The sequence below is a fragment of the Furipterus horrens genome, unplaced genomic scaffold (genome assembly GCF_987537825.1).
Source record: "Furipterus horrens unplaced genomic scaffold, mFurHor1.1.pri manual_scaffold_13, whole genome shotgun sequence".
Lineage (NCBI taxonomy): Eukaryota > Metazoa > Chordata > Mammalia > Chiroptera > Furipteridae > Furipterus > Furipterus horrens.
Window position 1 is genome coordinate 43441368 of NW_028327183.1, and position 24078 is coordinate 43465445.

A 24078-nucleotide genomic window follows, 5' to 3' on the forward strand; every position below is an offset into this window, starting at 1 on the left:
AAAATTGTACAATTCAGCGTATTAATTACACTCACAATGTTGTATAATCATCCCTACTATCTCTTTCCAGAACTTTTCATCATTTCAATGAGAAACTGTGCCCGTTCAACAAAACCTCCTCGTTCTCCATTCCTCCCTCCTCCCAGCTCCTGACAGCCAGCAGGAACATCTTTTCATGTGCTTATTGGGCCATTTGTTTATCTTCTCTGGAGAAATATCTATTCCAGTCTTTGGCCCAGTTTTTAATGAGGTTGTTTTTTTGTTATTGTTGCTGCTGTTGAGTTGTAGGCTTTCTGGATATTAACACCTAGTCAGAGAAATACTTCGTAAATATTTTCTCTCATTTTGTGGGTTTTCTTTTCACTCTGTGGATTGTCTTTTGATGTACAACTTTTAATTTTGATGTAGTCCAATTTATCTATTTTTTCCTTTCACTGCCATATCCAAGAAATCATTGCCAAATTCAGTGGCATGAAGTTTTTCTCCTATGTTTTAAGAATGTCAAGTTTTAGCTCTTACATTTAGGCTTTTGATGCATTTTGAGTTCATTTTTTGTATCTAGGGCGAGGTAAGGGTCCATCTTGGCTCTTTTACATGTGGGAATCTGGTTTTCCCTGCCATTTGTGGAAAACTGTTTTTCCCCCACTGAGTGATCTTGGCATGCTTGCCAAAGTCCATCTGACCACATACACGAGGGTTGATTTCTAGGCTATTCTATTCCATTGGTCCATATGTCTCTCTTTATGCCAGGATCGCACTATTTTGCTTACAGTAACTTTCTAATAAGTTTTGAAATCAGGAAGTGTGAGATTGCCAACTTTGTTCTTTTCCAAAATTGTTTTGGCTCTTCAGAGTAGAGTGGATTTTTCTATTTCTGCCAAAAATACCACTGGGCTTTTGATAGGGACTGCACTGAATCTGTAGAACACTTTGCATAGTAGTGACATCTTAGCAATGTTAAGTTTTCCAACCCAGATTCACAGAATGTTAACAATTTTAAATTACATACATGGCTCACAGTACGGGCTTAAATATTCCCCACAACACCACATTGGTTGACTCTATCAATACTATCACGTTAATTATACAAGAATCGGTAAGTGCATTGGAGGTATTGATAAGACATGTGCCCTCCAGAGTGTGGGCAGCTGGAGCTGTGGCAGCAGGAATTGGGCTTAGAGCCTGTGGGATTGTTTAACTGGGACTGGCCTTGGATGGCTGGGCTGGCGTGACTGGAGGTGGGAATGTAGTAAACTGGGCTGGTATTAGGGGTTGTCACTGAAGCCGTGATTGCAACTGGGAATTCCTGGGTGGGCCTGGGGGTGGATGGGACCTTTGCTCGTCCTCCACCCCTGCCCAGACCAAGAGCATAGCGATACCACACACCCAGCTCACGCATCTTTATTGGACCAGAAGTGGGATTTCCTGCACCAGCCCAGCCGTAGAGACCCTCCCACTAGTTCCTGGGGAGACCAGCTCCCCATTGGCAGGGATCAAAAGTTGGTGGATGGCGTGGGTGCCCTGGAGCCCCTAGTGTGGCAAGGGAGAGATCCACACCTGCTCCCTGAGTCCTCCTGCCCTAGCCCTCTGCTCCCTCGCTTAAGACGCTGCCCCTCCTGGAACAGGGAGGCCACATCCAACAGTGCATCCTCAATGTGCTGCCCCAGCCGGTGGGAATCCTGGAAGGAGAAACACGTCACGTCCAGGGGAAGCTGGAGAGGGGCCCATGCAGGCTGAGAAACGAGAGGGCTGGGGTCCCTGATTCTTGGGTCTGAGGGAGAAAGGGCTGGGGACTGGGAATCCTGGATTGTGGGGCAGGAAGGGGCTGGGACTCTTAGGTTGTATGAGAGCAGGGAGCTAGCAGTCCCAACTCCTGGGTCCAGAGGAAAGAGGTGGCAGGGTAGTGGTGCTGTGTAGTTCAAGTTTGTCTCACCGTTTTTGCGCTTGATTTTTTGCTGGAGATGTGGAAGGTGATCATGTTATCCCCCATGAAGATGTAAGAAACACCATAACCATGGTCATCAACCTGAAAAGAGGACGGAGTGAGGGGAAAAAATTATCCCCAGGTTTCCCCCTACACCATGATGCAGGAGTGGAGGCCCCCAGCCCCCTCTTCCCTCAGGGCCCAGGGGGTTCAGGGAGCCAAGGTCCGGCCAAGACCCACTCACAGGCCCAAATCCACCACCAGAGGAAACGTAGTCGGGGTAATTGTGGACGTCAAACAGGTGGGTTTGCTGAACAGGGATCTGACTGGTGGCCAGCAACCACTGCTCCGAGTGAACCTGAGGACAGGAGACCGTCACACATGCAATAAAGACAAGCCACAAGTCCGCGCCCCCTTCGCTCAACTCCACTCCTCAGAGCCCTACCCCTTTCTGACCTCCTGCCCAGGATGCCCACTTTCACCAAATCTGCCTGCATCTGCAGCTCTGCCCTTCCCCTTTCCTGACCACACCTGCCAGCTCCCCTCCCTGAACCCCCCCTTCTCTCCTTCTCCTTCTGACCCCACCCCCTTTTCCCTCCGACCACGCCCCTCTTTTCTCCACCCACCCTCCCTCTTTGCCCCTCTCCTTCCCCGGACACGCCCCTTTCTCCATGACCACGCCCCATACCCCTCTCCTCTCCTCCAACCAGCCCCTTACGTTTTCCTATGACCACGCCCCTCTCCCCTTCTCTCCGCCCTTTTTCCGTCCCTGCCCACTCCCGTTCCTCTCCTGTCCCGGTCTCCCTAGCTCTCCGCTCTGCTGACACCTCCTTTTTCCAACATCACCCTCCTTGCCCCCTAACACCTCCTCTTCTCACGTGGTTCACCACTTCCCTGTACCCAAACCTGATCCAGAAACGGCGACTGCAAGTGGAGGAACTGGGAGACGATGTAGAGAGCGAAGAGGTGGCGGTCGACTCCCTGTCCGCTCATTGCTGCCCTCAGCAAAGCCTGGTGCTTATCCACCGCCAAGCGAAACAGGGCAAGGCACTGCGGGTCCTGGGGTCCCCGGGGAGGTCACAGGTCATGGAAAAACAGGAAGTGGGCTTACTGCTGGGGTCCGTCACACCCCTGGCCTCAGCCCAGCAAGGCACAGATAGCAGCTCTATTTTGCAGAGGGGAAACAGGCTCAGTGAGGGGGCACGACACGGGCCCAGGGAAGCCCGGCAAGGCCGAATCAGATGGGTTCCCAGGTCTGTCTGACTCTCCTGAAACTCCTTCCACTGAGCCACAGAGGCAGGGGGAGAGGGAGCAGAAGTGGCTGGGGGTTCTGAGCAGTGAGGTTATACAGGAAACATGAACAATGGTGCAAATCGAAGTCACAAGGTCACATAGAGGTTAAATCATCAAAGAGAGCTGCATATGGCAAAAGGGCTCCACTCCCTCTTGGGTGCTCCCCCAGTGTCCTGTGAGACCCCCATTAAAACATGTATCACACTATGCCGAACTATCTCTGCTTCCCCCGCCCCCCCAGTTGGTGAGCCCCTTGAGGTCAGAGGCCAGGCTTGGTTCCTCCCTGTCCTGAGCGCTCGTCATGCAGCCTTGGCCCCCAGAAGGTGCTCCATAAACATCTGCACATGTATGAGTGAGGGTGGGGAAAGGACCGAAGCCGCAAACAAGGCTCACACCCACTGTCTTCTCTTTGTCCGCCATGGCCCTCACGAAGTTGCACGCTTCCCTTGTGCAAGACCGCACTGTCTCCGTCCGGCCTTCAAGGAACAAGCGGGTCATGGTCGACTCATAAGTCAGGCAGAATTGACCCCTGTCCTGGGGGACAAAGAGAAGAGGAGCCAGTCATCCTGCCTCAGGAAGTCTTCACAGACTTGATCCTCCTCTGGACACCCTAGCCTCCTCCCGCCCGGGAATGTGTGGTTGAGAGAGAGAAATCAAGATGGCGGACCCACCATGGCCAAGAAGAGTCATGAAAGGGACTGATAAAGCTGGTCTTGGAGAACCAGGGAACCGAGGTCCTGAGAGGGGATTGGGGTCAGGGAACCCAACTGACCCGGAAGTGGGCAAGCTGCAAGGCCACCTGGATGAAGCTGTCTGAAGAGAGGTGGCAGCATTTGATGAAGCTCTTGCCAAAGTGGGAGAAGGGAAAGACGTGGCAGTCAATGTCTCCAGACAAGATCTTGGCTCCCCTCAGGGCGAGAGAGATGGAGAAATGGATCTGCCAGAGAAGGAGGGAGTGGGGAGTGGCCAGGGTTAGAGATGGGGGTGGGGTTAGAGATGGGGGTAGGGTTAGAGTTGGGAATGAGGCTGGAAGTGGCTGCGGGGAATGCAGTTAGGGTTGGGGTGGATAATGGGACAAAGAAGGGAATGAAGCTGAAGGGTTCGGTTAAAGATGGAGACAGTGATGTCACTAAAGGTCGGGATGGGGTTGCGGTTGCGGTTGGGACTGGGATGAGTTAGGGTTGGGGTTTCCGATGGATTTGGTGTGGGAAACAGGACTGAATTTAGATACGGTGATGGTGCTGGGATGGAGATGAGTCTGGGGTGAAGGTGGAGTTGGGGTAGGACTGGATGGAGAGATGGGGGTGGGGTTGAGGGTGGCTTTGGTGGTGGGGACAGGGTTAGAGCTGGGGCTGGGGATGGAGTAAGAGAGGTGGTTGATCTTGAGGTTGAGATTGGGCATGGAGATGAGTTTAGAGTCAAAGCCAGGGATTTGGGGATTTGGAGGAGAGGCCTGGAAATGCTTACTCACCTTGTCTGGAACGTCCCAGTGTAGCCGCTGGGGCTGGGGCAGTGAGGGGTCAGGATGTCCCTTGCAGTGGCCGTCCACCGAGTAGCCCAGCTGAAAGCATTCTGTGGCCAGAGTGAACTGTGTACAAATGCAGACTGTCAAAGTCCCTTCCTCTTTCTGTGGTCCAAGGGCCATCTAACCAGGGACCTTTTGGATCAGTCCCTTCTGGGCATGGGGTCAGTCCCTGAGAAGGAGAAACCCCTGATACTCACAAGTGGGTTCTCAGGTTCTAGTTCACTGAGAGCAGGACTGACACTAATACCCAGCTGGCGCTCAGTAACCCTGTCCGCCCCCAAACTGAGCACCCACTACCCTCCAGCCTCCCATCTCTCTTTATCTTACAACATCTCTTCACTTAAAGTTGATATGCAGAGACAAAATATTGACATGAAGTGTCTGAAGGGTCTGAGGTTGAACTGAATTGAGAGTTTCATTTACCAATATCATCAAAGGGAAAAAAACACTTCCAGTTTACAAACAAGAAACGGGCACATAAGGGCGGGTCTGTGCCAATCTGGGGCTGCTCCCGAGGTCTGGGAGGGGCCTCCCTTCCCCTCACACATGCCTGATCCCCACCCTGGGCCCCATGCAACCCCTCATGCTGCACCACTGGGAACCTGATGGGGGGACTGACTCCACCCCCTATGATTTAGGAGTTAATAAAATAGAGACGCAAAGGTTCTCATGACTGGACAGGACATAAAGATAAAAGAACATCCAGCCCTTTCACCTGATGAAGGGGGGAACTCAGGCTCAGAGGAGGGGAGTAACTCCCCCAACATCACATAGCCAGCCAGAGCTGAAAGATGGTTTGGATTCAGTGCGATGGGATTGAAAGGCCTCACATTCTGGTCTCAGGACATCCTAGATTCCTATTCCCACTCTGCAACTCCTGGCTCTGGGACTCGGGGCAAATCACCTCCCTTCTTTGAGCCTCATTTGTCAAAGGAAGGTTATAATCCCAAACCCCCTTCTTTGCTGGGTGGCTCCGGTCTGGTCTCTGCCTCTCTCAGCCTCTGCTTTTCCCCCGACCCTAAGTCTCTGGAGAGGAAGGTCTTTGGAAATGGGGGTGGCAGTCCCCAGGGATGGGGGTGGGCTAGCTGCCCTACCTCCCACATGTGTCCCGAGATGGGGCAGTCTGCCCAGGAGTGCTCCACGCTGAGGCCCAGCTTCCCATTGGAGAAGACAATGAGGGTGAAGGATTTGTCACACCAGCTACAGGCAGAGAGTGCAGAGCGGTCACCAAGGAGCGGAGGCCAGGAGGGAACTCGGGATGCTGAGGGACTTGTGGGGATTTCAGGGCGGGAAGATTCTTCTGGATTCAGGGCTGGTGTGGGGATCTCTAAGAGGGTGGCGTCTCCAACTGCTGGTTCCGGGTGGGCTCTGAGACATGTCTAAGGTCTGCAGAGTTGGGGGATTTCGAGAGAACGTACTGAGTAAGGTTCATGGCTTATGAGGTCCTTGGAGGCTAGGGGGACATTCCCAGGGGCCTCCGAAATCAGAGTGAGGACGGTGGGTGTCTGGGAAGTTGTCTGAAGATCTCTGGGCCTGGGGGTCCCCGGTCTGGGGTCTTGGGTTTAGGGTGCCGTGGTTCTGAGTCAGAGGTTTCCCCAGGCTTGAGGTTCTGGCTCTGGGGGTCTCTGGTTCTGATGGTCCAGGTCTGGGGTTTGGGGTCCCAGAATCTGGGGTTCTGGACCTAGGGGTTCCCTGGATCAGAGGTCCCCAGGTCTCAAGGCATTGAGTCTGGGGTTCTCAGATCAAGGGGGTCCTTGCGTCTGGAGATGCCCAGGTCTGGGGACCAGGGTCTGCTTGTCCGGTGTCCAGAGTCTTAGATCTAAATCCTGCGTTCTGGTCTCAGGGCGGGATGGGGTCGCAGGCTCACCCACCGGTCGTGGCCTTTGCCAGCCAGCAGGGCGTGGGCATACGCATCCAGCGACGCTGCAGGGTCTTCCCGGGTGAGCCCCGCAGGCTCAGAGTCCAGCGATACAAAGAAAGCGGCCCCTTCCACCGCCTCCAGGGCGTCCTCTGCCTGGCTTTTCAGGGACCTCCGCACCTGGGCCCACATGTCCCTGTTGGGGGACGTGCCTGAGCCCTTCACCCTGCCCAGGCTCCCCTGCGTTCCCAACCCTGCCCTTCCGTAACCTTGCGCTGGGCGCTGAGCCTCTGGGCCCCCAGACGTCCCGCCCACACCTGGGAGCCGCGGTCAGGGCCGCCAGGTGCTCTTCGTGAGGGCCAGCGGGTGAGGGGTCGTCCAGGATGCGCTGGAACTGCTGCTCCAGGGCCCGCGGGGACAGCAGGCCGCTTTGCGAGTGGGTCCCCACGCGGAAGAACCGGCCCCGGTGGAAGACGGCCACGTGTCGGCTGTCACGGAGGTGGCGGATGTGGTCTTGCGGAGGCGTGGGCAGGAGCGTGGAGGGCAGGAAGGTCGGAAACATTGTAAGAAAAAGAACAGCAGCCACTTATTATTCGGCGCTTCTTTGTGGCTTGCATTTCTGTAAGCGTCCATTCGTTCCTCACGCCCCGTTTCTTTATTATCCCGTTTTAGAGATGGGGAAACTGAGGCTCAGAGAGGGTAATACCTTGCTCAGGGTCACACAGCCAGGGAAAAGAGGCTGGAATTCAACCTAGGCAGGCTGGCTCCTGCGAATATCCTCAGCTACTACCTCGTTCCGCCTGTCAGTCAGGAGGGGGGCGGGGCTCACCTTTCTGGACGCCAGGAATACGCGTGGTGTTGAATATCCTTTCATACTGGGCAGAGCATAAGGGACGCATTCCCATCAGCAGAGTCTGCAGGAGACCATGGGCTCGTGAACTGCCCCCCCCCAGGACCCACGTGGCCCCACGGCCACAGGACCACGGCCTCTGTCCCCAGCCCACGGGGGCGGCCCTCTCACCGGCAGGATCTCCTGGCGGTTCAGGTGGTAGCGGTAGAGGAGGAGGGCGTGGACAGCATTTCCAGCGCGAGCAGCCTGCACTGGCGTGGGGGTGACGTACAGGAAGTCCTGGGGACCAGGCGAGGGGACAGCAAAACGCGCGGGGTCAGGTTCGCCCCAGGTGGGGACCCTGACCCCCAAACACAGGCCCGGACCCTGACCCTAACCCTCACATTCTACCCAAACATCTCAGTCCTAGACCCAGGAACGACGCACCCCGCCCCCTCCGCAGCTCCTAGCCCCCTTCTCCCCTTCTCACCATCATGTAATAGTTGCTATTCACCATCAGCGAGTTCCGGGAGCGTAGGTACACAAATTCTTCCCACCAGTCACTGACCTGGGAGTGGGGAAGAGAGACACGATGCTGAGGTGGCTGGGGCCAAGGTAGGGGGAGGGAGGCGGGAGACAGTGGGAGGGTCGAGCCACCCAAGACTTTACTGTGTCCAACAGGGAGGGTGGAGCTCAGTGAAGGAGGCCAGCAGGATCACTAACCAGCAATAAACTACAAGCTATACTTACTCTGTGGAATACTACACAGCTGGCAAAAAGACAAAGGCTCATCTATCACTAACACGGAATGAGCACCAATGCATCTGCCAAGTGTGAAAGGCTGGGCACACAAGATATGCTTATTGACACCACCAGAGATTTAAAAAAAAACAGCAACCAAGTCCCAAATGTCCATTTTCACAGATGAAGGGACCATCAAAATGTGGTCTATTCATACAATGGATTGTTAATATCAAAAGGAATGAAGTTCTGATGGGAGCTACAACATGGATGAACCCTGAGAACATTACGCAAAGTGAAATGAGTCAGACACAAAGGACAAATAGTGTCTGATTCCAGTTACACAGAAAATATAAAACAGGCAAATTCCGAGACAGAAAGTAAATCAGAGATTACCTGGGACCGGGGGGTAAGTAGGAATGGGGATGTTTTGCCAAATGGATAAAGTTTCTGTTTGGTATGATGAACACTTTCTAGAAAAAGTAGTGATGATTACATGACATCGTGAATGTACTTAACACTGAATAGCACGCTTGAAAATAGTTAAAATGGTAAAATTGTTAAAATGCTTTGTTTATTTATTTTTAGAGAGAGTGGGAGGGAGAAAGAGAGAGAAACATCGATGTGTTGCTTCTCGCACGTCCCCAACTGGGGGCCTGGCCCGCAACCCAGGCACGTGCCCTGACTGGGAACTAAACCAGAGACCTTTCAGTTCACAGGCCAGCATTCAGTTTACTGAGCCACACCAGCCAGGGCTAAAATGGTAAATTTTGTATATATTTTAACACAATAAAATTATATATTATATTTATGTTATGTATATTTTACATATTCAATATATTTTCTATATTATATATAACTACATTATATTATATAATTTTAAATTATATGTATTATATACGAATAAAAGTTATATAATATAAATTTATTACATTTATATGATATAAATTAGTTATTTTATTTATATATCTATATTTTGTCCAGAAGTTATCCAGTCATGTAATATGAAAAGGAGACATTTATTGAAGAAGATACAAGATACAAGAAACATTGCACATAGGATAATGATGCCTCAGTCTCCTTCAAAGCAGGCACCTTGGACCTCACACAGTTCTCCCAATTGCCATCAGCTGCTTCCATCGTATTTTCCTGAATCTCATCAATGTTCTGAAATCTCTTCCCTTTCAAAGGTGATTTAAGTTTTGGAAAAAGCTCGAAGTTGCAGGGTGACAAATCTGGGTTGTAGGTGGGCTAAATCACCTGGGTGATTTAATGTTTCACCAAAAAACTCTGCACGAGACGTGATGCATGAGTAGGTGCATCATCGTGATGAAGCTGCCAATCACCAGGTGCCCATAGCTGCGGCCTTCAGAATCATCTGAATAGTTTCCATGGAGGAATGTTCAAGCTTAACGCAAAATCTGATGCAGATTCATTGCTCTATTCGCTCTGTTATGTTGAATGCAACGGCCATACAGTTAACATGCTCACTCAACGTGTCTACCACCCCTACTGACTAGTACAGTGAAGTCGTCATTGTTCACGCATGCCCATTCCAGTCCACTCTTTGGTTGCCAGGTTACATTGATGTTGCACAAACCGTTCTCATTATATTAACAATGGCTGGACATTTTCCAGACAGACCTCATATATCCCTGGGAATAAATATATGTATATATATGCTCAGAAAAACTGACCAAAGTGTTTTTCACAGACGATGGTGGGAGGGACAAGAATTAAAGGGAGGTGATCAGCCCTGACTGGTGTGACTCAGTTTGTTGGGCATAATCCCACAAAGTGAAGGATTGCCGGTTGGATTCCCAGTCAGGGTACGGGCCTAGGTTGTGGGTTCAGTCCCCAGTCAGGGCATGTACCAGAAGCAACCAATCAATGTTCTTCTCTCACATCAGTGTTTCTCTCCCTCTTTCTCCCTCCTTTCCTCTCTCTCTAATAAATGAATAAGTGGATATTTTTTAAAACTAAAGAGAGGTGAAAATAAAGAGGGAACATGAATGTTTTCTAGATGTTTTCCTCTCTTCTATGTCATAGAATACCACAAAATCTATAAAGATACACATGTTTGCTTGTGCCTTAAAGTCAATGGCATCTTACATTTCCTTATACTTAGACCAGGTGGGATGGAGTTGTCATTCTCTGGGAATGTGCAACATCTTCTGGAAAAATCCAGAAGTTCCCAGTAAATGCTAGAAAAATTTTATACCTTGATCTAGGAAGCAGTTATATAGTTATATGCATACATAAAACTTTACCAAGCTGTACACTTAAGATCTGTGCATTTTACCATATTTATAACATTATAATATATGTATAACTTTAAATGTTTATTTATTTATTTATTTTTAGAGAGAAGGGAAGGGAGGGAGAAGGAGAGGGAGAGAAACATCGATGTGTGAGTTGCTTCTCACACGCCCCCAACTGAGGACCTGGCCCAAAACCCAGGCATGTGCCCTGACTGGAAATCGAACCAGCAACCTTTCAGTTCGCAGGCCAACACTCAATCTACTGAGCCACACCAGCCAGGACTATGACATAACTTTTTAAAAAGAAAACATCAAAGCTCACTGAAAGGTGTCTCTGTCTCAGAAGAAAATCCTGGAGACAACACAGGAGCAATATTTTAAGCACCAGGTACCACATGGTTGGGGGGTAAGGAGGAGGTGGTAATGAATCAATCAGACCTGGTTAGAAATTCTCCAAAGCAAATCCAAATTATGTTGATTTTACTAAAAACCACTCTAGCGCCTGCAACCAAAGGCTTTGGTTATATCACAGAATCTTTCAGGAAATGCTATATCACAAAGTTTTTGACACCGGAGAGGATGAAACTGTGTGGAAAATGGGAAAATAGGGGCACTTCTAACTCAAAACACAAGTGGAAAGAATTGGATTTTGAATATGAAAGTCTTAGGGGTGCCTTGGCCAATTTATTATATTTACAGCTTCCTTTTTAAGTTTGCTCAGGAGTGATATTTGATACAAACCTATGCCCAAGTAAGTCTAGATGCTCATTACCCACAGTAGCTATGCTCTATAACGTCCTGGGAACACTGAATTAGTGAATTCTGAACACGAACCACTGTTCCTGGGGAAGTACAGGGTTAGGTTCCTGCGAACCTCTGGTCACCACCACATTTTCATCAAGGAATCAATGCATAAAGTTGTTTTAGCCCTGGCTGGTGTGGCTCAGTGGCTTGAGTACCGACCTGAGAACCCAAAGGCCACCGGTTCGATTCCCACCAGGGCATATGCCTGGGTTGTGGGCCAGGTCCCCAGTTGAGAGCGCACGAGAGGCAACCACTAGATGTAACATATGTTTCTCTCCCTCTCTTTCTCCCACCCTTGGCCCTCTCTCTAAAAATAAATACAGCAGTCCCTCTCTATATCGCGGTTCACTTATTGCGGCCTCACTCTATCGCGGGATTTAAAAAAATATTATATTTAATTATTTATCGCGGATTTTTTGCTATAGGGTTAATAAGGGACTGGGAACGGTATATAATTGTATGGGAGGGGTTTATAAAGCCTTAAAACATATATAAACACTAAAATAAATGTAAGGTTCCTACTTTGCGGATTTTCACCTATCGCAGGGGGGTCTAGAACGTAATACCCACGATAAGTGAGGGAATAAAATCTTTGTTTTTGAAAAGGAAAGGATAGTCATAAAACATGGTAATGAAAATATTGAAAAGCTAGCTACCTTGTGTGATTAGAACATTAAAATATATATTTCTTTAAAAATTGTTGTAGGTGTGTTACTGCTTAAAGATTCCTTATTTAATATACATTGTTGATTCATTCATATTAAAGTTACGCCAACAACTCACGCCTGAAGGAAGCTCATCTAATGCATGTAAACATTTTCTCCATAAGGCCCAGCGCAGCCTCCCCCGCTTCGGAAAGCTGGCCAGCACTTCAGCGCTGTACTTGAGGGACGTAAGTGAGAAATCAACAACAGCAAGCGCATAAAAATGCGAACAACGTGAAACTAAATATCCCCAGAAAAGACGTGTTTTCAGTATGAGAGCCGCAACGAGGCCGAGCCTTATTCAACCTCAGCTGGGAAAGCCGGCCGCACCTCAAATGCCTTTCCGCTCTGCGCGCGCCCGCATCCACGAGTACCCCGGAAAGTGCCCCAGTACTGATTTGGGGGGTTACAAATAAACGTTAGCAAGTAGACAAATTTGCAAATCCAGAGTCTATGAATAAGAAGAATCTGATCTACATAAAAAGTCTAGGGGATAAAAAAGCATTGTGTTTATGACCTTGTTTTCTTTTTCCTTTGTTATACATGAGATAATCGTGTATGTTACAATTGGCAGTGCCTTAGAGGTACAATGAAACACATACATGTTATGTGTATAAGTCTTTTTAAGGGCCCTGGCCAGGTAGCATGGTCCTGATACACCAAGGTTTCTGATTTGATCCCGAGTCTGGGCACATACAAAAATCAACTAATGAATGCAAAAAATAAGTGGAGCCCTGGCTGTGGTGTGGCTCAGTGGACTGAGCGCTGGCCTGAGAAACAAAGGGTCACCGGTTTGATTCCCAGTCAGGGCACACGCCTGGGTTGCCCGCCAGGTCCCCAGCTGGGGGCGCGCGAGAGGCAACCACACATTGATGGTTCTCTCCCACTCCTTCTCTCTCTGTTCCCCTCTCTCTAAAAGTAAATAAATAAATAATATATATTTTAATACGTAGAACAACAAATTGATGTTTCTCTCTCTATCAAATTTTTTTTTTAAGTTTTAAGAGCAGAATTTGGTCCAACAGCATGAAGAGTGGGAGAAAAATGTAAAAACTGAGGTCTGCTTCCATTGCACCTCTCCACACATGGCTCAGTGCCCTCCATCCAGCTGCTCTGACTGACCCTGCCATGGTGCTGCCCCTTGGAGCTCTGTCCCAGCCCCTCTTCCATTCTCACTCTATATCAGTGGTTCTCAACCTTCCTAATGCTGCGACCCTTTAATACAGTTCCTCATGTTGTGGGGACCCCCAACCATAAGATTATTTTTCTTGTTACTTCATAACTGTAATTTTGCTACTGTTATGAATCGTAATGTAAATATCTGATATGCAGGATGTATTTTCATTGTTACAAATTGAACATAATTAAAGCATAGTGATTAATCACAAAACAATATGTAATTATATATGTGTTTTCTGATGGTCTTAGGCAACCTCTGTGAAAGAGTCGTTCGACCCCCAAAGGGGTCGCGACCCGCAGGTTGAGAACCGCTGATCTATGTCCTTGCCTCTGATATTCTCATCCAAGTCTAAAGTTTCAATTTCCTTCTGTAGCAGAGGATCACAGCCCCAGCCTGTCTCCTGAGGCCTTACCCAGTTCTCTGGGTGTCTCTCCCAGGCCGGCCAAACCTACATCCACAGAGCCCAGCGCCATAACCACTAAGCCTCTCTCCTTCTCCCCACCAATCACCAGGTGAGACCCAGGGGTGCCCTATCGCTATCTCCCTCCCCCTCCTCCCCCCAGTTTGGCAGTGCCCCGCCCCACCCGCCTGCTCTCTGACACTCTCTGCCGACTCCTGTCTGACCCCCAGCAGCCTCTCGGGCCTTGTCCCGTTCCCCTGGACCCTCACCCAAGCCTCCCAATTACCAGTGTCCCCCTCACCCCAGCCTTCCCTCCAGCCCAGAGCTGACTGTTCCCTTTCCTGCTCAGAACCCTCCCGTGGCTCCCTAGCACCCCGAGATATAAAGTCCAACGTCCTCAGCAGAGCCTAGGCCTCCCCCACCCCTCCGCCATCACCCCTCATGACCACTTCCCTTCAGTTCCTTGCTCCAGTCAGAGCAAAGCCCACTGGCTCCCAGCCCACACCCAACAACATTCCTCCTTCCGCACCTTTGCTCAAGCCGACAGGTTCAGATTCTCTTCCACCCTCAAAACAGCCCCACTACGTTCTCCTCCTGGAACCCTGATCTTCCCCTGCAGCTGCAGCCTCCTCTGACCACCCCGCAGACACTCACCCCAGCCCACCGGTCCCTTCACTGCCACCCCCACCTGCTCTCCCCGCCTGACCAGGCCTTGCGGCTGTTACTGGAGGCTTTGTAGGACTGCTTTGGGGCTCTGTGCCTCACTTTTCCAAGGACCTCAACTGACTGTGCAATCAAGGGCCCAGCTCCCGAACGCAGAATAGAATCCCAGGTGAGGACGGTGTTTTCCGGGAGACGATTCTGGGGGCGGGGCTCAGGGTGTTGGCTGACCAGGGGGCGGGGCCGAAATGTTGGACGGGTCCTGCAATTCTGGTTCACATCCTGGAGGGTTAAGGGCAGAGCTCTGGATGTGGGCGGACCCTGGAGGCGCATCTTAGATTATTGGGGAATCTGGTTTACAATGTGGGAGCACTGAAAAAATAAATATATAAATAAAGATTAAATGTAAAAAAAAAAAGGAATGTGGGAACATGGAGGGAGGGGCTCAAACTGTTGGCGGATGATGGAGTGTTCATAACACTGGAGAGTACAGGGGAGCTTGGAATATTGGAGCATCTGGGGCTTGGTTTATATTATTAGAGCGTGGGGCGGGGCTCAGAATATTGAGCAAGGGGTGGGCTCAGATTACAGAGTATTGGGTGGGTTCAGAATCGGGTGTCCAGGGTCTCCAATCGCCGCAGGGCCTGGGGTTGTGGGCGGGGCAAGGTCAGGCTAGCGGGCTCAGAACTCTTGCCTTCCCAGCGCAGGGACTCACGTAATTGGACGCCCACCAGGATTTGAGCCGTAGGTACCACTGCAGCAGCGATGCCTGCAGCCTCAGGAATTCCTGTGCTAGGACCGCAGTCCAGTCGAAGTCCTCGTCCGAAAGGACAGGCCGGATAGACTCTAGGTACTGGGGGGAGAGGCAGAGAAGAGAGTAGGTGGGTCACGTCCCCCACCTGCCTCTCTTCCCATCCCCAGGTCCCAGGCCCACCTTGCGTACGGTGTCCTGCACGGAGGGCACCGGCTGGCGCGGCAGGGAGCGCTGGTAACTGAAGAGCATTGGGTGGCGGCCGGAGAAGATGCGGACCAGGGCCTGGAGGGAAGTGGGAGTTAGTGGGTCATTAAACCCCTCACTGTGACTGGGGACCTGGGTGGGGTGTGTGTGGCAACCCAGAGAGAATGGGACAGATACTCCGCCCCCCCCAAAAAAAGGGGGGACAGAGACCCAGAGAGATCCAGAGAGAAGGGGACAGACACTCCCCCCCCCAAAAAAGGGGGGGACAGAGACCCAGAGAGATCCAGAGAGAAGAGGACAGAGAAGTGGGCCCCGGGAGGGCCTGAGCAGGGGCCCTACCCCTCACATACCAGCCAAGTCTTGGTGGGTGAGGACATGGCTCCGTGGGGTTCGAGGAGCCAGCCGTGATAGGACAGAAGCAGCCTCAGAGCCACGTGCAGTGTGAAGATCAGGGCTCCCCACAGACACGAGGCGAACAGCGCAGCAGCCAGGACCCCTCGAAGCCTGTGGTGCGGTCCGCCCCTGGGGGGAGAGGAAGAGAGGAGGGGCCTTCCTCTCCGGGCCTCAGAATCCCCTCCCCTCCAGCCTCACTCAGCCCCTGCCCTCCCTAATATTCTCCGACTCCGGTCTTTGGGCTGTGGGAGGCTTTTCCTGCAGAATTAGTCAGAGAAGTCCAGTTTCCTCATTTTGTAAAGTAGGCATGATCCTCTCTAGGCACCCTCCTCCTCCCAGGACTGTGGGGACACCAAGTCTGAAATCACTTCTCATAGAAATTGGTAGGTGCTTAATAAGTGGTATTTCTGTTAAAGGGACACTTTTCCCTCCCAGACAGCATATTAGACTCTTAGGCGTGGCCCTTGGACCAGAAACATCAGCACCCCTGGGAGGTTGCTGGACATGCAAATTCCCGGGCCCCACCCAGACCTAGTAAGACAGCCTCTTGGGATGGGGTCCAGCAATCCGTGTTTTAACAAGCCTTCCCAGGTGCTTCCAAACCAAACTCAAGTTTAGGAAACTCTGGTCTACAATAAGTCGACATGTTTGCAAAGTTGCAAACAGATGTGGGAGCAAATCCCACCTGGAGGACTTGGGGCGAGTCATTCCCCTCTGTACACTGGGTAAATCTAGCCTTCCTGGGAATTTTGACCTCCGTTCCAAGATCTGCCCTCTGGGGCTGTCTGCATAAAATTGGCGTTCCTTCCCAGGGCGACTAATCTGAGGGTTAGAACCTGCCACTTCACCGTCATCTGGCCGCCCAACTTTCCCAAAGGTGACAGCGACAACTGTCACAACCACTCCTATTGAGCAGCCTCCTGGCACTGTACCGAATATTTCACATCCATGGTTTTAGTTCTTCCAACCACCCTAAGAAGCAACTATTTTACCCCTATTCAACAGCTTAAGACCCTGACCCCTAAGTTGAAGTCTCTTGCCTGAGAGTGCACCAGAGACTGACAGTTCACTCTTGCATTAGCATACATAACCATATCTGGGCATTTTCTACTTTGTTACCATCCCTCTTTTATATTTTTTATTCTTTTTATTTTTAATTATTTATTTATTTATTGTTTTTCTATTACAGTTGTCCCACGTTTTTCCCCCCATTGATTTCCCCCCCCAGCCCACCCCCTCTCCCACAGTCAATCCCCACCCCGTTGTCCATGTCCGTGGGTTACTTATACTAGTTCCTTTACTAAACCCTTCCCCTACTTACCCTGTCACCATCCCTCTTAACAAAAAGCAGCCAGGATAGAAAATGTACACAGAGGAGAGAGGAAATCATCTCCTTTTTATTAATGCTGTACCTTGTGTAATCTGTCCCAGAATAGGTCTCAGAGGTTCCTTCTCTTTAGCAGACCTGTACAGCACACTGATAGAGAAACTTACCGGGTGAAGGGAAGGGGAGCAGGAAGGTTACTGGGCTAAAGTGGGCAGCTCACCAGTCTGGCAGCAACTCTTTAATCTTCTCTGTCAGTCCTAGGGAAGGATCCAGCTGGAGGAACCAGGCAAGCTGGAATGCACTGAAGAGGAACAGCCAGCTGAGGGGGCTGGCAGGGAACACACCCGTGAGAAAGTCATTCTGTGGGGAAGAAAGGACATCCATTCAATCCCATCCTCTAAGCACAATCCTTAGGTATTGATTGAGCACCCAGCGTATGCTGGGTCCTGAGCTGGGTGAAGTCAGGGGAATAAATAACAGAAAAGCCCAATCAGGGCCAGACCATTCTAAGATAGAAGTAAAGCAGGAAGTTGACCAGAGAATGATCCCAGACTCTCCTACAGGCTCATTTTGATTCATCAGCATATCAAAGGTCACGCCTGGAAAGGTGTTGAATAGTTTGTTGATGCCCTCCCCTGAGACCTCCCCTAAACTCCTTCTTTTATTTATTTAATTTATTTTTAGAGAGAGAGGAAGGGAGGGAGAAAGAGAGGGAGAGAAACATCAATGTGTGGTTGCCTCTCGTGCGCCCTCAACTGGGGACCTGGACCTCAACTCAGGCATGTGCCCTGACTGGGAATCGAACCAGCAACTATCTGGTTTACAGGCCAGCACTCTACCCACTGAGCCACACCAGCCAGGGAAAAATTCTCACCTTTAGACAACAGATAAAAACACTTAAGATAAAGGACCCAGTGCAAACTCTCCCTTGAGCACGCCTGCACCCCCTCTGCTCAGGCGTGTATTTTTGCTTTCTCCTGAACTCTAAGGGTTTCAGAGACTTTCACCCAGGGGAGCAGTGGGCAGTGGTAGCTCATCCTGGTCTCACCTCCTGAACCTCTCTCCAAGGCCCTCCTTTTGCTTCTGTAATTTATTTCCTGTGTCCGCACAGCCCAGCATGGCTCACTTTCTCTATCTCTGTGACTTCCTTTCCTTTGTGCAGGCAGCCCAGCCTAGGCTCACTCCCGTTGCTGTGACCTTGCCTCTTCCATCCGAAGCCCCTCCTCTGTCTCACTGTCCCCAGCTTTAATAAATGCACTCTCAAACCACCTGGACTCATATCATGAAATCTGTCCTGCACGAAGTCAAGAATCCACACATTCCAGACTGTGTCAGGGAAGACCTGCCTCGGTCCCAGTCCCTTCGTGGTAACAAAGAAACTGAGAAAGGAATTTTGAAGAACTCATCCAAGGCCACACAGCCAGGAAGTGGTGGAGCTAGGATTTGAACCGAAGTCCTCTGGCTCCAGAGTCCACTATCAACCACTCAGACCATTGGGTGCCTTGGGACCCTAATGCAACAGGATGTGCTACACATTCATTTGGGTCCTATTTCAGGGAGCACTGTGTCCCCTTGCTGATGAACTACCTGCTAAGTGCTGGATGCCATGCCACATGCTTGGCCCACTTCACACAATTCACAACAACCTCATTGACATAGGTACTGGGACTACATCCCAGAAAAGCAGCCCAGGAGAGTGGGCATCATCAGGGCTCTAGAACCAGACTGTGATTCTGGCTCTGCCTCTAGTTCTGCATCTTAACAGCTGTGTGACCTTGGGAAAGTGAAAGCACCTCTCTGGGCTTCTGTTTATTCATCTGTGAAATGGGACTAATGATGGGTCTACTTTAGAAGGCCCTAATGAGCAATAGTTTTAAAGGGCTTGGTTAGTGTAGAGCCTGGGACACACGACTCTGCAACGTGATTTTAGAAATCAGGAAGCAGCCCTGGCCCGTGTGGTTTAGTTGTATGTGGCATTGTCCTGTAAACGAAAAGTTGTGAGTTCAATCCCTGGTCCCAGTGTGTACAGGAGGCAACTTATCAATGCTTCTCTCTTGCATCAATGTTTCTCTCTCTCCTTCCTCTCTCCCTTTCTTTCTAAAAACAATGAATGTCCTTGGGAAAGGAGAAAGAAAGAAAGGAAGGAAGGAAAGGAGAAGAAAAGGAAGGAGAAAGGAACAAAGAAAAGGGGAAGCATGAGCCCAGAGAGGTTACAACATGCCAGAGGTCACGCAGCACCTACACGGCACTTAAGAATGACGACGCTGGAGTGGTCACTTCTGTGAACCAGGTCTTCTGCTTGGACAACTACACTTACAACACCTTGAGGCAGCAACTGCTAAGCTTCCCATTTTATAAATGAAACCACTGAGGCTTGGCAACGAATCTACGGAATCACAGCGCTGGTGTTGCTGCGGGTACACCCTGGGACCAAGTTCCAGGAACTACAGCTTCAGGGGGGCTCCTGGGGTCCCGGAGTAAAAGAGGAAGGACATGAGGGCTCCAAGTGACCATCAGGGAGAGAGGTGGCTATGGGGTAGAAAGGAAAGAGTGGTCATTATTAGAATGATCATTTAATACTCATGTGAAGGTCGGGTGGAGGCCATTGGCCATAGGAGACCGACTCTGAAAAGAGCCTCTGGTTCTGCCTCTTATGCAGGGGTGCTGGTCAAAATACTCAACAAGGCAATTTTAGTCAAAATCCATCTGTAAGCACAGAAAGTAGAACAGTGGGCGTAGGGGTCTGACCGGAAAGGAGCTCAAAGGAACATTCCAGAATGGTGGTAATGCCGTCTTTATGGGGAGTTGGTTACAGAAGTATTGTAACCAAGAAAATTCACTATACACTTAAAAAATCTACGTACTTTTCTGTATAAATTATATTTTAATTTAAATGTATATATGCTTATTTTTCTTCTTTTTTTTGTGACCGGATGGAGGTTGTCTGTCTTACCCCTCCCATATCCTCAGTTCCTCAGTGTAAGGCCCTGAACAAATAACTCACAGGTATTGGAATAAAGAACAATGTTATTAAGAGCTAACACTGCCCTGGCCGAGTTGTTCAATGGCTTGGAGCATCATCCCATTCAACAAAAGGTTGCAGGTTTGACCCCCAGTCAGGGCACACACCTAGGTTGCAGGTTCAATCCCTAGTCCCCTGTCGGGGAGCATGTTTCTCTCTCTTACTTTCTTTCTTCCTTCCTCTCGCTCTCAAATCAATGAACATGTCCTTGGGTGAGGATTTAAAAAACAAACAAACACCTAACACTTACTCAGCCCTGGCCATGGGCCAGGTACTTAACTCAGTGCTTACGTGTAAGATTTAATTTAATCCTTGTGACTGTCCTGTGAGGAAGGGACCGTCATTGCCCCTGTTTTGCATGTGGGGAAACTGAGGCTCAGAGAGGAGTCCTTGCCCAAGGCTAGTAAGCGGCAGAATCAGGATTCACAATCAGTGCTGGCTGACCCCACAGGTGTTCAAAGAGGAGGTAAGCAGCAGGAAGAGGCTGTATGTGCCAGAGTTCTAGAAGCAGGGACCTGGAGGCAGACTTGGCTTCTGGTTAGGCGGTGGGCATGGGCTTTCCAGAACCGGGCAGCAGGGTTTGTAGTAATGGAGAGTGCAGAATGCAGACATTGGGGGTGCACAACCTGGACCTGAGGGCTCCCCAGGATTGGGGTGCAGGCTACCCAAAATCTTGATTGGGTCTTGGGGTTCTGGAAAGGGGAGCACCCAGTTTAGAGCAGCCTGGAGATGAAAGGGTAAGATGACCAGTGCCCTACGGGAAGGAGACTGAGTTGTAGAAAATGGGATGGAAGTTGTGTTTGAGGGCACAGAAAAAGTGAGGGTGAGGCGTCCCGGAACCGGGTGCAAGAGGTAAATAGGGGTTCCCTGGAGGTGAGGTTGAGAACCCTGGAAGTGAGCCACACATCAGGAAATGGCTTTGGGAAGTCCTGGAAGCGGACAGCGGAATCGCCAGGACTGGGTGATCCCAGAAGTGGGCCCCAGGCATCCCGGGAGCAGGTAACCGGCTTCCCGGGAGGAAACCAAGCCGCAGCCTTCCTCACCCAGAAGCGGGAGAGATGCCTTTTCCAGGAGCGCAGTCCGGACAGATAGATCTCCTGCAGCACCGGGCCGCTGAGCTCCACTTCCGCGCCGTCCGACGTCAGTGAGGGTCGGAAGCCCACGGCTTGGCGCGCTTCAGCCATGCCCGCTAGACTCCTGGGAGGAGGACAGAGGGTCATTCTCTCAGTCCCCGGAGCCCTCCTCCCGCAGGCCTAGGAACATAGGACGCCAGCTCACCCTTCCTAAGCACCCGAGGGACCTTGAGGGTCCCGGCCCTACATTCCGGTGTAGGGAAGGGACCTCAGCGGGGACCTCTGTGAACGGAGGGATAACTCGTGTTAACCCCTTATGTGACTGCCGAGAATGTGATGCGGGGGCAGTGCCTCCCCTCAATACAAGACTTTCAAGATTCGGGGGTGGAGGGTGAGTTACGGGGTCTCGAAAAAAAATTAGTCCTAGACCCGTCTGAATCGAACACCTGCCGGACACTGGCACTGTCCACCTTATTTCCGTTTCCCATTCCAAGGCCAAGGGTGGGGTGGGGGTGGGGGAACTGTCCATCAATTCATCCGCGCTGGGTGGCCCACGGTCCCCTCCCCCTCAACCGGGGCTGGAGGGGATGGAGGCGGGAACACCCTACTGCGCATGCCTCGCGGCCAGGGATGCTGAGGCTGGGAGCCGAGGCAGGCTTCGAGGACGAGTGATGGAGGAGCTTGTACGCCCAACCCAAGACGCAGGCCTCCAGCCCCCGCAGCAGCTCGGGCCCCTCAGGTCCGGTACTTACTACGCTGAGTCAGGGGTCCGCCGATCGCATCCTGGGACCAAGCCCGAGCACACCTCCCTGACCCCTGATTTAGAGCTGCGGACCCGCCTCCCACTTGCCTATGTCCAGCCCGGGGCCAGGAGTCCAGGACTTGGTCTACTGGCCTCCGGAGCTCCTGCCTGGCCCGGATTATCCAACATCCAGGAACCCCGATTTGTCTCGTCTCGCGTGTGCTCCCCCGGTATTCAAGTGCCTGGTTTTGTCTCCGCCCCCTTCCAATCCCTCAGCCTTCTATTCCCGCCCCCTTCCAACCCCAGCGTCCAATCCCCTTCCTCCGTTCCACCCGAGCCTCGTCTCTTTCTACCCCGCCTGATTCTCCGTTTGGCCTCCTGCGTCCGATGCAGAATCTGTCAGCTGAGTCCCAGGTTCTTGGGCTCCCCAGTCCACTCTCTCAAAGAGCTCGCTCCTCTCCTCAGCGAATGAGGCTCAGCTGGGAACTCACACTCTACCTACGGGTGCATTTAAGTCATGCCCGTGGGGTATAGAGCTGGAGCCAGAGCGCATCTCAGTCCTACCTTCCCACGGAGGGAGGAGGGCTGCTTTGGGGTCGGACCCGCCCACAGAAACCACCTACAGAAGGGGCAGCTGCTCGGACTGAGTTGGTGCGGAGGAGCTACAAAGGACTGGATTCAAGTTAGACAGTCTAAGGGACTTCCGTGAGGGAAAACGTGCATGACAAAGGGGAAAAATACATTAGGGACCAGGCACGGAGACTGAAACACAGAATTGACCTTGTATTTGCCTCTGGACATTAATATTCTTTGTCCGTGCTGGCTCGGGTGTGCCTGAGTCCAGGCTAGTCACAATGGGGGTGGGGTGGGGAGGAAAGGAGGAGGTGATCTCTGGGTGAGCATGTGAAATAAAGGCAAAAAAAAAAAAAAAAAAAAAAAATTTAAGATCATGGCCCCAATATAAGATGGGTATACTGAGGCCAGGGGAAGTCCAGAGATGTGTCCAGTGTCACAGGGCAAGCTGGCACTGTGCTGGCCTCCTTGCTGCAGGCCAGGCTCCTGGAGGTCAAAGGCAGTAGGTAGGGCTGCAGGGGTGCTGGGCTTGTGGCCAGACTTCCGAGAGCTCCTTGGTGGAGGCAGAACGGAGCTAGTACATGATCTCCGGCAGGTAGTGCATCTGGCATGTGCCCAGGAAACAGGGGGCCCCCACAGTGCTGGGAGACCTGGTGTTAGGGCACCTGAGGAGGGAGCGTGACAACAGGGTTCAAACAGAAGCCACTGTAGAAATGGGGATCAGTAGGGCAGAGAACCCAGAACTCAGAACCTGACATGGCACAAGCTGCCTACCTCCACATTCCACCGAAATTGAAAACCCTGGGTCCCCCCACCTCCATGGCCCAGAGAAGCAACAGCTATGGGTGGTCATCATGGGGTGGGCAAGTACCAGGAAGACCTCAGGTTGTGCCAGCCCTCTGAGGTGCAGCCCCACCCCATTCTGGGCCGGATAACCCTCTTCCTCTTTGCTGTAGCTCAGGGGAGTCAGGGGCCAGTACCCACTTCCCAAAGGGTAAAATAGGCCCGTCTCCAAGGCCACACCACACCTAAGGGCAGGACTAGAGAGCCCTCATGGATATGCCGGTGGTTCTGGGGGCTATGGAACCCCCCCTCAGGAGAGGTAAGCTTTTTAGGCCTGGAGAGTGGGGTGGGACAGCTGATGCCAAGTGGTGGGTCAGCACAAGGTTCCCAGGAAAGGGGTGCAGGAGGGGAGGCTTGGGGCTCCTATGCAGGCCTGACTTCACCCCCTCCCCTGGAGAGACTCCGGAGTCTCGGAGGCCAGGGGACTTTCTGAGAGGGGCCTGGACAATGCAGGACATGTGCAGACAGACTCCTGCGAATAGGGACTAAGGGAGTCTGGGCCTTGGCATAAGCGGTGTGGACACCATCCTGGAAGAACAGGACAAGTGCAGGCAAGTGAGGTGCCCTCCAGGCTGCAGCTCCAGCTGCACGGAAGCAGGTGTGGCAATGGCTGCGGGGAAGCACGGACATGTCCTGGGGATGCAGACGCCATGCCTGCAGCAGAGGGCGGGCAGACAACTCTGGGGAGCTGTGAAGGTCAGGGGGGCCCTGGTGTCCACCTGAGGTGGGGAGGCTCTGCTGTCCTGAGATGGGACGACCTCACTGACACCCCCCCCCCCAAGGTTCCAAGCCAGGCCAGAGGTGGCAGGCACACCCCCAAGAATTTCTATCCCCTAACACTGCACCACAGCTGCTTCCCCAGCTGCAAGGGACAGAGCAGCAGTCCCTGCCAGACAGCCCTGGCGTGGCCTTTGAGGGTCACGGACAGCAGAGGAATGACATGTGCTGGGGGTGGCAGGGGGACTGCC

General features: G+C 51.6%; 1 protein-coding gene across 1 annotated transcript; it reads right to left on the reverse strand.

Moving 5' to 3' along the window:
• Positions 1-666: 666 nt before the first annotated feature.
• CPT1C (carnitine palmitoyltransferase 1C) lies at positions 667-21927 on the reverse strand. Its single transcript, XM_090259300.1, has 19 exons — positions 21705-21927; positions 20923-21076; positions 17078-17217; positions 15488-15659; positions 15114-15215; positions 14895-15032; positions 7920-7997; positions 7622-7729; positions 7430-7514; positions 6918-7113; positions 6614-6796; positions 5837-5942; positions 4689-4805; positions 3990-4154; positions 3617-3751; positions 2831-2983; positions 2169-2282; positions 1934-2026; positions 667-1679 (listed from the first exon to the last, which is right to left on the reverse strand). Exons 2-19 carry the CDS (start codon positions 21061-21063, stop codon positions 1494-1496), a joined length of 2412 nt encoding a protein of 803 aa, XP_090115426.1. The 5' UTR covers positions 21064-21076; positions 21705-21927; the 3' UTR covers positions 667-1493.
• Positions 21928-24078: the final 2151 nt, after the last annotated feature.